At 62.1% G+C, this 12,959-nt stretch overlaps 1 protein-coding gene across 1 annotated transcript; it reads left to right on the top strand.

Annotated features, from left to right (window-relative positions):
• The first annotated feature begins 2,367 nt into the window (after positions 1-2,367).
• NKX6-2 (NK6 homeobox 2) lies at positions 2,368-8,039 on the top strand. The gene is made up of 3 exons (XM_074285279.1): positions 2,368-2,800; positions 3,931-4,103; positions 7,708-8,039. The coding sequence occupies exons 1-3, from the start codon at positions 2,368-2,370 to the stop codon at positions 7,954-7,956; spliced, it is 855 nt and encodes a 284-aa protein (XP_074141380.1). The 3' UTR covers positions 7,957-8,039.
• The last annotated feature ends 4,920 nt before the right edge of the window (positions 8,040-12,959 follow it).

Raw genomic sequence — 12,959 nt, 5'->3', positions numbered from 1 at the left:
AAGGCACAGTCTGGAGGCCCCGGGCCCCTGCAGGGCTCCGGGGGGAGGAGGGGGGCTGGCTGCAGGGTGAAGGCAGCGGCTCGGCGGGCGCGAGGCCCACAATCCCTAAGCCAAGCAAGCAAGAGCCGTCCCTCCCTCCTAGGTCCCTCTAGAGGAGGTGGGGGAGAACGCGACTGGCCGTTAAGGACCTGGCACATAGTAGGCGCTTAATCTGCATTTGCAGGTTGGCAATTTCCAGAGGCCGAGCCCCCGGGGGAGGGCAGCTGTCCCCACTTCCCAGATCCCGGGCCCCAGCAGACCTGCAATGTGGTCCCTCGGACGTCGGCTTTTGCTCAGGGAAGGGCCTGGGCGGAGGCCTCTCCTTCTCTCTTCCTTGTCCCTGCCTGCGGCTCCTCCCTCCCCCTCCAGTCTGAACAGAGGTCCGAGGCGTTTGTCTGCCGGGACTTCCCCTGGCCCTCGCCGCCCAGAGCGATGCCGCAGGGCCCCAGGGCCTTGGGATGGCGGGATGGTCCGGGAGGGAAGGCCTGGCAGAGCCCAGCTACGGGAGTCACTAGGGCTCCTTCGGGGAAATTTCCGGCCTCGACCCCCAAAGGACGGGAGGCTGTTTCCATTCCCCAAGGCGGGCTCCCCACCATCTTCGGAATAAACGCTCTGGGAGGGAGAAGGGGCCGGCGTCACCTCGAGCATCCCGACCGAGACTGACAGCGGGCAGGTCTCCGGGCCTGGCCCCCACTTGGAAAATTCACGGGTCCCGGGGCTTCCAGCCCGTCTGCGGAGGAGAGCAGGGTCTGCGGGGGCCCAGCCCAGTGCGGCTTCACCCTGAGCAGGCGCACCCTGGCCGCCAGAGCTCAGGTTCGTGGAGAAAACCCTTAAGTGCACGTTCTAGGGCCGCCAGAGGAAGATCGTTCGTCCTTTCTTTGGGCCCAGCCCTCTGGAAAGCTCAGGGCCTGCGGCCACTCGGGGATGGCAAACATTGCCCAAGGCCCAGCCAGCGGCTGGGGGGGCCGCGCACACGGTGCCAGCCTCCGCTCGTCCTCTCGCTTCCCCCTCGAATGGGGTCGAGGTCAGGGCTCCGGGAACCTGGCCCGGCCTGGCCTGAGCTGCCCCAGTTCCTCCCCGAGCCGCTCCCCGCCACCTTTCGTAGCATCTCCGGGCGAGCTTCCGGGAGCACGGACCTTTTCCTTCAGCACAGGAGGAGATCCAGGGCTTGACTGCGCGGCCCCGTATTTCGTCCTCCAGTGGCCCCCGCCCCCTCAGCTCTCGGCGCGTCCCGCTTTTACGATCCCGCGGCCCATTCTCCCTGCCCTTCCCTCGGGTCTCCCTCCCCTGTCTCGTCGCCCCGCTGCTCCCGGTGTCTCCACCGCCCGCTTTTCACCCGCCGATGGACACTGTTTTCTGGAGTCCGCAGGTTCCCACTCCTGCTCCAGAAGCCCGCCGGCTGCCAGGGGCAAAGCCGCTATCGCCGTGGTTCCGAGTTCTTCGTCCGGCCTGGGCCCAGCCCAACGGCCCGAGTCGGGAGGGCTGGAGCTGCGCCGGGCCCCGGCAGCCGCCGATTTACGATCCGGGCCGGGGGCACCTGGCGGCCAGCCCTCCCCGTCGCACCTCGTGGAGGGGCCCAGCTCGTGACGCGCATGCAAAGTGGGCGCTGGCCTGGCGCCTCGGCCAATGGGTGCCGGCCCCGGCCGAGGTCCGGCCAATCAGGGCGCGCGCCGCGCAGGTGGCCGGACGGTTATCAGCGCCTCCAGTGGCGCGCGCCGCTCAGCTCCGAGCTGTTCGACCCGCCAGGAGGCAGCGAGACAGTCTGGGACGCGGGGACGCCAGAAGGCGAGGCTGCGGAAAGAGGGAGCAGAGCGAGGGGGAGCTCGCGGACAGCGCCCGGAGCCTCGCGGGAGCCCGGCCGCCTTCTCTCCTTCGCCGCAGCTGGCCGGCTCGCTGCGGCCGCCACTCCCACCCTCTCGCCTCGGGCAGCGGCCGCCCGCTCCCCGGCTCCGCTGTTGGATTTCCCCGGGCGCCCGGCCGCCGGGGACGGGCCGAGGGCTTGGCCAAGGCCGGAGCGAGGAGCTTCGCGAGCGGCCCGGCCGGCCAGCCGGCCGCGTATCCGCTCGTGTGTCCGGCGGCGCGGCAGCCTGCTCCCATCCTCCGCGGCCGCGGAGAGCTCTGCGTGTGGCGGGCTCCGCCGGCAGCCGAACTTTTGCCGCGGCACCCCGGGCGCCGCGGGTCTATGCTGCCGTAGAGCCCTCCTTCCCCGGGGCGTTCCGTATCGAAGCCGGGCCCGGCTCAGCCTGGGCGGCGGCTCGAGGGGGCGGGCGGCCCGGCGAGCGGGCAGGGGCGCCTCTGGGCCCGCTCCCTCGCCGTTGATGGTGACCAATGTTAGCGGTGGGGCCCATGGATGCGAACCCGCGGCAGAGCGCCTTCGTGCTGAGCAGCACGCCTCTGGCTGCTCTCCATAACATGGCCGAGATGAAGACGTCGCTGTTCCCCTACGCTCTGCAGAACCCGTCCACCTTCAAGGCCCCTGCCCTGAGCGGCCTCGGCGCCCAGATGCCCCTCGGCACTCCGCACGGCATCAGCGACATCCTGGGCCGGCCCGTGGGCGCCAGCAGCAACCTCCTGGGCGGCCTGCCGAGGATCGGCGGGCTGGCCACGTCGGCCGGCATGTACTTCAACCCCGCCGCGGCCGCGGCGGCCGCGGCCTCCAGGTACCCCAAGCCCCTCGCCGAGCTGCCGGGCCGCCCTCCCATCTTCTGGCCCGGAGTCATGCAGAGCTCCCCGTGGAGGGACCCGCGGATCGCGTGCCCCAGTAAGTGCGGCTGCCGGGAAGGGAGAGGGCTTGGGGGAAGCGGGGAGAAAGGCGGCGGAGCGGGATCCGGCGGGGGCTCGGCCCAGCGCAGCCCCCCACCCGACCCCCGGCCGGGGACGGCCCGCGGGGTTGGGGGCAAAGCCCGGGGACCCTTTCAGACTCCGTTTTCCGTTTTGTGGAAGAGGAGTCTTAGTTACGCCCGAGCCACCGACATCGTTGTGCTTTCTGAAGTTCCAGGGACTTTGCAAAGTGCACACTCACACACACACACTACACACACACACACACTACACACATACACACACCATGCACACACACACTACACACATAGACACACCATGCACACACACTACACACAAACACTACACACACACTCATACACACTACACACATACACACACCATGCACAAACACTACACACACACACTCACACACACTACACACATACACACAACATGCACACACACTCTACACACAAACACTTCACACACACTACACACATACACACACCTTGCACACACATACTCATGCACACGCATTCACTCAGAAGCCAGAGCTCCATTCCAGTAACAGTTTTACTCAGTGTCCCGCGAATCCTGTTAAGTCCGCGGTCTCCCGGGGAGGGAGCTTCCGCCCCTCTGCAAGCTCTGCCCAGCAGTCCTCCCTGGTGCAAGCACGGCGCAAGTCCGTCCGCTTCTTAGGGCCGTAGGAGCCGAGCCGGGCGCTCGCTACCGGCTGCGTGGGCTGGCAGACCGACTCTGCCTGCGGCGCGGGGACAACGAATCTGAGCCCCGGGAGTGTGTCCGGCCGCCTCTCCGTGCACGTGCATGTAGTGGGGGGTCCGGGACAGAGCTGGGAGAGCGGGAGGGCGGAGGTTCAGCCCCGCCGCCCCAGGCCCGCCAGCTCCCGAAGTCCCCGGCCGCCCGCTTGCCCGCCGGCGGTCCCGGCTCTCGGGCTCCTCCCGGCCGGCCGCGGGGCCCAGATCCTGCGCCGGCCTTCCGCGGGCTGCAGGAGGAGGGCGTCCCGGCCACTCTGAGCCGGGCCTGAGCCCCGGCGGCCGGGCGGGGAGGAGAGGGGCTGCGCAGGCGGGAGCCCGAGCATCCACCGTGCTTTTGTCACCCCTCCCGCAGCTCAGGGCGGCCTGGCGCTGGACAAGGACGGCAAGAAGAAGCATTCGCGGCCCACCTTCTCGGGTCAGCAGATCTTTGCCCTGGAGAAGACCTTTGAGCAGACCAAGTACCTGGCGGGCCCCGAGAGGGCCAGGCTCGCCTACTCGCTGGGCATGACCGAGAGCCAAGTAAAGGTGAGCGGGGGCTGGGGGCGCCACGCCCCTGGGGCAGAGATCGGAGCGGGGAGGCCGGGGCCCGCTTCGAGAAAGGAGCGAACAGTTCGTGCGAGCAGGGAAGAGCGGAGGGACTTACGGTTTCCTTGGGGAGCTCTTCCTGGGCTGCCTTAGCTCCTGTTAGGGGCCGCCGGTGCTTCTAGGGAATGTCCTCAAAGAAGGACTCCGTTTTAAGTAGACAGGGCTACGGCGAGCTGGGGCGAGGGACCCCAAGATGTGCGCGCGCCCTTGGGTGGAGTGTCCGGGCAAGGACGGGGCAGAGGGCGGGCAGGAAGCGAAACCCCAAGGAGCCCCAAAGTGAAATCGCGCTCCGTGTGTGCGCGGCTGTCACTTTCGGGTGCCCTTCTCCCGCGGGACGCCAGTCGCCCCTCCTTTTTGAGCAGGATTTTTTCTCCAAAAATCCTTTTAAGTGGGGACCAGTATGTTTGGGCCCCTCAGGCAGCGGAGGCGAGGCCGCTGACTCTCCTCTCCCCATTTTCGTCCGTGAGTGGATGTAGCCAGGAGGTCGCGAGCCCAGGCCGCCCTCGAGGGTGGGGAGAAACAAATGAACTAACTCCCCCCGAGAGAGCTCTTTTCCATCCGGCACGGAGCGGCCTTACAAAGTTCCGCATCTTCGCTGAGTTTCACCGAAACTCGGCTAAAAGCCGAACGCGAGCGCGGCCGGGGAGCGCGGCTTTCCGCGAGCCGGGGACCTGAAATGCGGGGCGGAAAAGGTCTCTTCGGGCGGGATCCGCTGCTGGGGAATCGAGGAGGGCTCACTCTGCGGGCTTTATGGCTCCAAACTCAGCCGACTTCCCATCTCAAGTAGATGAAGTTCAATTATGTTTCGCTGTGAGTGTATAAAGCACGGATCAATTTCATAAAGTTAAAAAAAAAAAACCGCACTTTCCTTCCTCATTCAAATTATGTGGTTGGAGCGTGTGTAGAACAATCGTGTCTAGTTCTCTAAAAAAACAACAACAACAACAACAAAAAACAAACAAACAAACAAAAAAAAACCCATACTTTCCTGTCTGCATTTAGAGTATATTTTCCCTTCGATCTGGCCATGTCTAATATTGGATTCCATTTTCTTGAGAACCTACTTCTCATCCACATTTTAATTGTGTGTGTGTGTGTGTGTGTGTGTGTGTGTGTGTGTGTAGAACAACCGCTTCTATTTCTTTAAAAAAAAAAACCATACTTTCCTGTCTGCATTTAGAGTATATTTTCCCTTCGATCTCTGGCCATGTCTAATATTGGATTCCATTTTCTTGAGAACCTGCTTCTCATCCACATTTTAATTGTGTGTGTGTGTGTGTGTGTGTGTGTGTGTATGTGTGTGTGTTGGTGTGTGTGTGTGTGTGTGTGTTCCCAGTAAGATTCATAAGCTGTCTCTGCATGTGTATCATTGAGGCTATTTCCCCCAGAACTTATTTTCCGCTCGCTCCGTGTTAAGCAGATCAGGTCCGTGAGTGTGCTAGTGTCACAGAGGATGGACTTAGAACATCCATTCCTGTTGGTAATTATTCTCTCTGCCTCTGTCCCGAGAATATGCTTTCCTGCTCACACGTATTTGCACGTGCCTTTCCTGGATGGTGGTCCATTTCTCCAAGAACATAAATGTTCACATTGAAAATGTTCTGTCTCCCTCCTTGTATGTCTGTCTCTTTGAGTCTATCTGCCTTCCACACACATTAGATCTTGGACTTTGGAGAAAATGTTTGTCTATCCAGATTTAAATTATATTATTTGAGAGTGTATTATTTCTCCAAGAGTATAAACGTCCACATTGAAAATGCACTCTGTCTCTTTTCTGTCAGTCTCTCCTCTTTGTCTCTGTATACGTCTCGCACGCAGTTCTGTTTCTCTGAGCGCAAACTTGCCTGCCCACATGTAGATTAGATTATTCCAGTGTAGATTCATGGGTTGTCACTATCTCTGCCTCCAAGAACGTAAATGTTCATGTTATCAACAACTTTCAATATTCTCTGTCTCTTTTCTGTCTCTCCTTTTTATCTCTGCGTGTGTCTCTCACACAGTTCTGTGTCTCTGAGAGCATGTAACAGAGTGCAGTCTCACTGAATGGGATTGTCTGTTTCTCCGAGAACATAAACGTTCAGTCGGAAGTCCGCTCTTTTTTCCGTCTCTCAGCCTGTTTCCGTCTCTCACCGGCGGTTCTCTTTCTCTGGGAATGCACTTGCTCGTCCACATGGAATTTGCACTAACCGCCCCGTGGATTGGCTGGGTGGGGGCCGTTTCTTCCAGAACATGTTCGCATTTCTCCGCTACGAGATGGAGCTCCAGCTGCCTGCCCAGTACACAGCTGCTGGGCGCCTGATTTCTCGGGGACGCCTCGTACCTGTGCGGATGGTCTGCGTGTGGACATCCTGCCCGAGGCTTAGCACAGTGCCGGACACCTCCGGCTCGGGAAATGCCGGCGGGCTGACTGACGCACCGCTTAGCCGCGGGATTTCTTCCTCCCAAGACTTGCTTTTCTTTTCGAATTTCTAGGACTCTCTGTCTCTGTCTGTCTCTGTCTATGTCTCTGTGTCTCCATCTGTCTCTGTCTGTCTCTGTCTCTCCCCGAATCCTGTCCCCAGTCAGTGTCCGCGAATTGTCAATCGTGCGGCCGCCCGCTTTCCTGCCCGACGCCGGCAGTTCCGGCCGAAGGCTGAAGTGGGTCCAGTTGGGCCAAGGCAGGTCTCCTCAGGCCCGAGTTCCCTGTTCTCGTTTCAGTGATTTGGGCGAGCGCCGGAGGGGCAGGGGGAGGATCGGGAGCACAACTGTGGCTGGCGCACTCCGCGTCCAAGTGCAAGGCCCTCGCGGGCCGGCCGAAGCGGGTTTTCCGGGACCCGGGAAGTTGCGGGAGTTTAAGGAGGAGCTCGGGGAGGACGCTTTCCCTGCTTTTCCCCGCTCCATCTGCCTTTGCCCCCTCCCTCTTCTTCTCTTAAACGTGATTGTTTTGAAAAGAACTCTGGAATGCCCTTGGGATCAAATAAGGCTTCGTGGGGGCGGCCGCAGCCCCTGCTCCCGGGCTGCCTCGGTCCAGGGCCCGGGCTCGCTTGTGTTACCGGCCTTCTGGTGACCCGGGAACGCTCCCCCCGCCCCGGGCGCCGAGACCTGACGGGCTTGCCCGAGGAGTCGGCGGATGGGCGAATTTCGCAGGGCGGCCGCTTCCTGGGAAGGAAGGGGGGCGCCTTCCCGCTGCCAGGAAGAGGGAACTTTCCTTGGGCAAAGAATTCGGGTGAGGATTAGAGTGCCGGCTGGGAGCCACAAAACCCCCAAGTCCCGGCGTGAGAAAGGCCACCAGATCCGCGCGCTCACGTGTGTGCGTGTGTGCGTGTGTGAGGCTGTGCGTGAGCGTGTGCGTGTGTGAGTGTGTGTGTGTGTGTGTGTGTGTGTGTGCGGGCTGTGCGTGAGCGTGTGCGTGTGTGAGTGTGTGTGTGTGTGTGTGTGTGTGTGTGTGTGTGTGTGTGTGCGCGCGCGCAGGGGAGGTGCACAGGGTCTCAGTGGTCTCTTGCCTCCCCTCCTCCTCCAGTCTTCCCCCGGCCCCCCACCCACGTGTCCTTCTGTCTCGGCCCAGGTGTGGTTCCAGAACCGGCGGACCAAGTGGCGAAAGCGGCACGCGGCCGAGATGGCGTCGGCCAAAAAGAAGCACGACACGGAGACCGAGAAGCTTAAGGAGAGCTCGGACAACGAGGACGACGACGAGTACAATAAGCCCCTGGACCCCAACTCGGACGACGAGAAAATCACGCGCTTGTTGAAAAAGCACAAATCCACAAACTTGGCGCTGGTCAGCCCGTGCAGCAACAGCTCGGACGCTTTGTGAGGGGCGCGGCTCGGGGGGAGGGAGGCCCCGGCCGCCCCTCCCCCGCCCGCCGCCTCCCCCAGGACTGGCTCGGTCGCCCCTCCCCCGCCTGGCCCCCCTCCCGACGGCCTCAGCAGGTTCGTGTGTCACCAAGCGTGTCCGATCGTCACTTGTCTGTCGCGCGTGGCTGTCCGGCCGAGATGTATGTGGGATGTATATATTTTTTACAGAATAAGTTATGAAACCCTCTGAGCCTCCTTCCTGTCTGCGGGCCGGTTGGGGCAGGGGCGCTGGGCCACGGGGGGGCTGGGGTTCTGGGGATGCGGGGTCGGCCGGGGTGCCCAGCCCCCTGGCGGGACAGCCGGCTGTGGGGACTCCGCCTCCCGTCCCGCCTCTCTGCGACCTGGGCTCGTCCTGGACGCAGATCTGATTGGGAAACCGACAAACCAAAGGAGAGAGGAGAGAGGGAAGGAGACCCACGAGAGAGCCAGACAGACAGGGAGAGAGACAGGCTGATAGACAGGGAGAGAGACAGGCTGACAGACAGGGAGAGAGGCTGACAGACAGACAGACAGTGACAGGCTGACAGACAGGGAGAGAGGCTGACAGAGAGACAGACAGAGAGACAGGCTGATAGGGAGAGAGGCTGACAGACAGACAGAGACAGGCTGATAGGGAGAGAGACAGGCTGACAGATAGACGGGGAGAGAGACAGGCAGACAGAGAGACAGGCTGATAGACAGGGAGAGAGGCTGACAGACAGACAGACAGAGAGACAGGCTGATAGACAGGGAGAGAGACAGGCTGACAGACAGACGGGGAGAGAGACAGGCAGACAGACAGAGACAGGTTGACAGAGAGACAGGTTGACAGAGACAGGCTGACAGGGAGAGAGACAGGCAGACAGACAGGGAGAGACAGGCAGACAGACAGACTGGGAGAGAGGCTGACAGACAGGGAGAGAGAGACAGGCTGATAGACAGGGAGAGAGGCTGACAGAAAGGGAGAGAGACAGGCTGACAGAGACAGGCAGACAGAGAGACAGGTTGACAGACAGAGACAGGCTGACAGGGAGAGAGACAGGCAGACAGACAGGGAGAGGCAGGCAGACAGACAGACAGGGAGAGCGGCTGACAGAAAGGGAGAGAGACAGGCTGATAGGCAGACAGAGAGACAGGCTGACAGATAGACAGGGAGAGAGACAGAGACAGGCTGACAGGCTGAGAAACAGGCAGGCAGACAGAGATGGGCAGATAGGTAGGCAGAGAGAGACACACACACAGGCAGAGAGGTTTAAAGACAGGCAGACAGAGTCACCGGCAGACAGACACACAGGCAGAGAGCTGGGCAGGCAGACAGAGGAGACAGACTGACAGACAAATACGCAGGCAGACAGGCAGACAGGGAGACCGACAGGCAGACAGGAGCCGTCAGAAATCCCCCTAACCGAGAATGCGGAGTCAGAACCGGAGAGGAGGTCCTGCTGCCCCTGGAGCCTCCGGCAACGCGCAAGCATCGCTGGGCTCCCTCTGCCTGGGCTCCCCCAGCCGGGCCTCGGGCGACCCCTCCGGCCTGGCCACAGCTTCCTGGAGCTCTCTCCCCAGCCTTCCCTGCCCCCCCCCCAGTCTGCGCCAGGCTGGCGGCCCGAGGGGGCCCCGCTCTGGGCGGACTCGGTCTACGCGGGATCCGGGCGAGCCACCTCCCGTGGGTCCTTTGGGCCGGTGGCGGCCAGTCCCAGCCGGGACGAGCCCAGAGCCGGGCTTCAGGGGCTCTCTTCAGAGGCGCTTCCGCTAGCCGGCCTTTCCGCAGCGTCCGGCTCCTCAGTCCCCCCTCCCCACCCCACCCACCCCATCCCCCGGCTGTGGGTCCCAGAGTTGGGGGTTCCCCGCCCCTCCCCCATACTCCATTCTCTCTCCTGTTGGCTGGCGCCTGCAAGGGGAGACCGAGGCTTTGGAGGTCGGATGCTTAACTCCCTTTGCCCCCCCATCTATTCCCTCCTGGACCAGCCCCCCCCCCCCCCCTTCTCCAAGCTTTCACTGGACTTCTCTCCGGCTCCTCCCATCGCCCCTTCCCAAGCAGGGAAACGCCTGGAGGCGTCCTTGGCCTCCCAGAACAGGGGAGGGAGGGGCAGCCGACCGGGAGCCCATCCCCCCCCTCGGAGAAGCCCTTGCAGGGGCTGCCCAGATGGAGGGAGGCTGTGCTCTCTGTCCCTGTCCCCCCCCCCCACTCTGCAGCCCCCCCTGCGTCCCTGGACACAGCCCGGCTTTCTGGCTTTCTGTAGACATCCCCCTCCCCCACCACAGCCCCGGCTGGAAAGGAGGGCCCTCCCCTGAACGCCCCGCTGTCCCTGGGCTGCCCTTTTTCCCCTGTGCCATCGGGGCAGGGAAGGCCCGTGTCCTGGCAGTGCCTTCCTCCCCAGCCCTGCCCTGGGAAAGCAGCAGCCCCTGAGGTCAGTGCCCCGCAGGCAAGGGTCCGACTTCTGGGCTCCCCGTTTAACCTCGGGGCCCCAGCAGCCTCGCCTTCTCATCCAGCAGGCTACTACCTGGCAGAGAAGGGGGAGGGGTGCTCCCCAGGCTGGCCTCTGACACGGAAGGACATTTCAAAGGACAGGCAGCTCCCCTCCCCCCACTCAAGTGAAAGGCAGAGTCCGGCGGATCCCTTGCAGCTGTGAGTGAGCCCGCTTGGCCAGAGTTCCCAGAAGGCTGAGCTTCCCCCGGCGGGTTAGCTGGACTTCTCTGGAGAGCCCAGTCTTTGGGGGAGGGCTCCGGCTTGGAGGTCCCAGCAGCTCCGCGGGCCCCTTTTGCTCCCTATCCCAGGTTTCCGTGTAGATTTCCCCTGACTCGCTCAGAGACAGGCCTGGGGTCTCCCTCGCCCTCGCCTCTGGGTGAGGAGTCCAGAAAAGCCCGGGCTTGGGCCCACTGAGGCGTTCCTGTGCCAGGCGCAGCCAGTGGGGTGAAGGGACTTGCCCAGTCCCCGCAGCTAGGAATCGCCTGAGGCCAGTTTGATCTCCATTGGCCCCGGCGGGGAGCCTGTCCTTGAGTCTGGGAGACTCATCCTCCTGCGTTCAAAACTGGCCGAGGAGCCGTAGGCGGTGGCTGACTTGGGGCTAGTTTGCCTCAGTTTCCTGGTGTGTGAAGGAAATGCAAACCACTCCAGCATCTTTGCCCCCAAACCTACCTGGGGTCAGAGAGTCCGCTGTGACTGACGTTCCCGACTCCAGGCCCAGCGCTTGGGCCCGAGTCACCGGGGGCGGGGGGGGGGGGGGGGCCAGCAGAAGAAGTTGGCTCCGGTCCCACAGGAACAACGCGAAGGAAGCCCCCTCCGGAGGGGAGCCGCGCCTGGCACCCCGCTCCTCTGCCCCCATCTGCTTGGCTCGGAGTGGGCTGCCAAGGAAGGGAGAGCCGGGGCTCAGTTTCCCCAAATGTAAAAGGGGAATGATGACTGCGGTCCCTACCTCCCATGGTGGCTGGGAGGAGCCGTGCCAGGTTTCAAAAGGATTTCTCCTCCCTTCCCTCTACAAGTGACATTAATGCTAATCCAGAACTCATCAATTAGAGTCTCTAAACCTTTATGGAGCATTGACCATGTCTGGGGGTCTACAGGGGACCAAATGATTGCCTGAAGTGGGGGGCGGGAGCATCAGGACTCTGGGGGTCGCCAGGTGACCCGTCCTCCAAATAGGAGGTTGTCCCGGCGCGTTGGTGATGAATTCTAACTTATTTTGTCCAAAAGCCTCCAGACATACATGAGCCGAGGGAGAAGTGGGGAGGAGGGGCGGCGGTTCTTCCCTCGAGGCCCCAAAAGTTCCCGGGAAAAGGGCTCGGGCTGTGATGGGCAGATTCCCTCGGGCCCTTGGCTGGAAGGTCATCCCTGACAGCCGCGACATGCCCCAGAAGGATCACGCCATTGCCCACTAGTCTACCTCTCGACCGCCTAGTTTTCCAGCTGGGATTCTCCAGTGCGCTTTTCTAGCTTTTCTCTGGCCCAGCCTAACAACCGGGCACGAGACCTGGGCCAGGCTGGCATTCGTTGCCCCCACTTCCCTGCCCGTGCCCCATTCACCCACCCCATCAAGGGGAATTCTGAGGTCCGCGCCCAATTTGCCAAGGGTTTGATCCACTCGTGCACCATCTCGCTGGAGCCTCTGGGAACCTGCGGCAGCACCATTAGCTCCATTTCACAGACAAGCAAAGCGAGGTTCGAGGGAAGATGTGGCTGCCCCCGTTCCGGAGAGGCGGGGTTAGAATGCAGGTTGGCCATCCAGCTCATTTGGCTGAGGTTTGTTGACCTTTCCGGGTCTGGGGGGGAGGTAAGGGGAAGGGCTGGGGGTTTGTGGGAGGGGCCTCCAGCTTGTCCCCGGTGAGGGGGAGGGCCTGGGTCATAGTCCTCAAGATGGGAGAGAGGCTTGTACTCCCCCAAACCCAGCTCCCAACAGGGAGAAGGGGAGGACTGAGCAGATTCCAAATGCAATGTTCCATACTTTCAGACCCGAAGATCAAAGGGACAAGATTTAAACTTCCTTTCCTTCCTCACTTAAAGGCCCCAGTCTTAGAGCCCATCCCTTTGTAGAGTCAGGCTAGTTCATGGGAAGGGAACCTTGAGGATCAGGGGAGCCGGGCACCCGTTCACTTGCACAACTGGCGACCAGCATCCCAACCTCCAAGGGCCTCCTGTCCGGCAGTTTGGGGATGATGGACCTGAGGGTCCCTAACCATTCTTAGAAGCCTCTGCCAGTGTCATGGGGGATACAGGTCGCCCAGCCACAGCTGCCTGGGGGGGCACTTGTGGGCTGATCGATTCCCATCTTTTACCTGCTGTTAATTACTCTGGGGAGGCTGCCTTTACACCCCGAGGACTCAAGGCTGAGGAGCGGGTCTGGGGAAGCCCAGATCTCTCCTCCCGTGTCCTCTGGCAGCTCGGCTTCTGGAGGCCGCACTGAGCACGGCTCCAAGCAGGGCCCAGAGGGGAGGACAAAGGAGGGAGAAGGCCCTGAGGAGGAGTCCAAGCCCACTCTCCATGACGGC

The sequence above is a fragment of the Sminthopsis crassicaudata genome, chromosome 2, assembly GCF_048593235.1.
Source record: "Sminthopsis crassicaudata isolate SCR6 chromosome 2, ASM4859323v1, whole genome shotgun sequence".
NCBI lineage: Eukaryota > Metazoa > Chordata > Mammalia > Dasyuromorphia > Dasyuridae > Sminthopsis > Sminthopsis crassicaudata.
This window is presented reverse-complemented; position numbering and strand designations above follow the sequence as displayed.

Bases quoted from the DNA above. Each gene is read 5' to 3' on its own strand.
- NKX6-2 (XM_074285279.1), top strand. From the start codon at position 2,368: ATGTTAGCGGTGGGGCCCATGGATGCGAACCCGCGGCAGAGCGCCTTC. The intron at 2,801-3,930 runs GTAAGTGCGGCT...CCCCTCCCGCAG, and splicing joins CCCGCGGATCGCGTGCCCCA to CTCAGGGCGGCCTGGCGCTG. The intron at 4,104-7,707 runs GTGAGCGGGGGC...GTCTCGGCCCAG, and splicing joins TGACCGAGAGCCAAGTAAAG to GTGTGGTTCCAGAACCGGCG.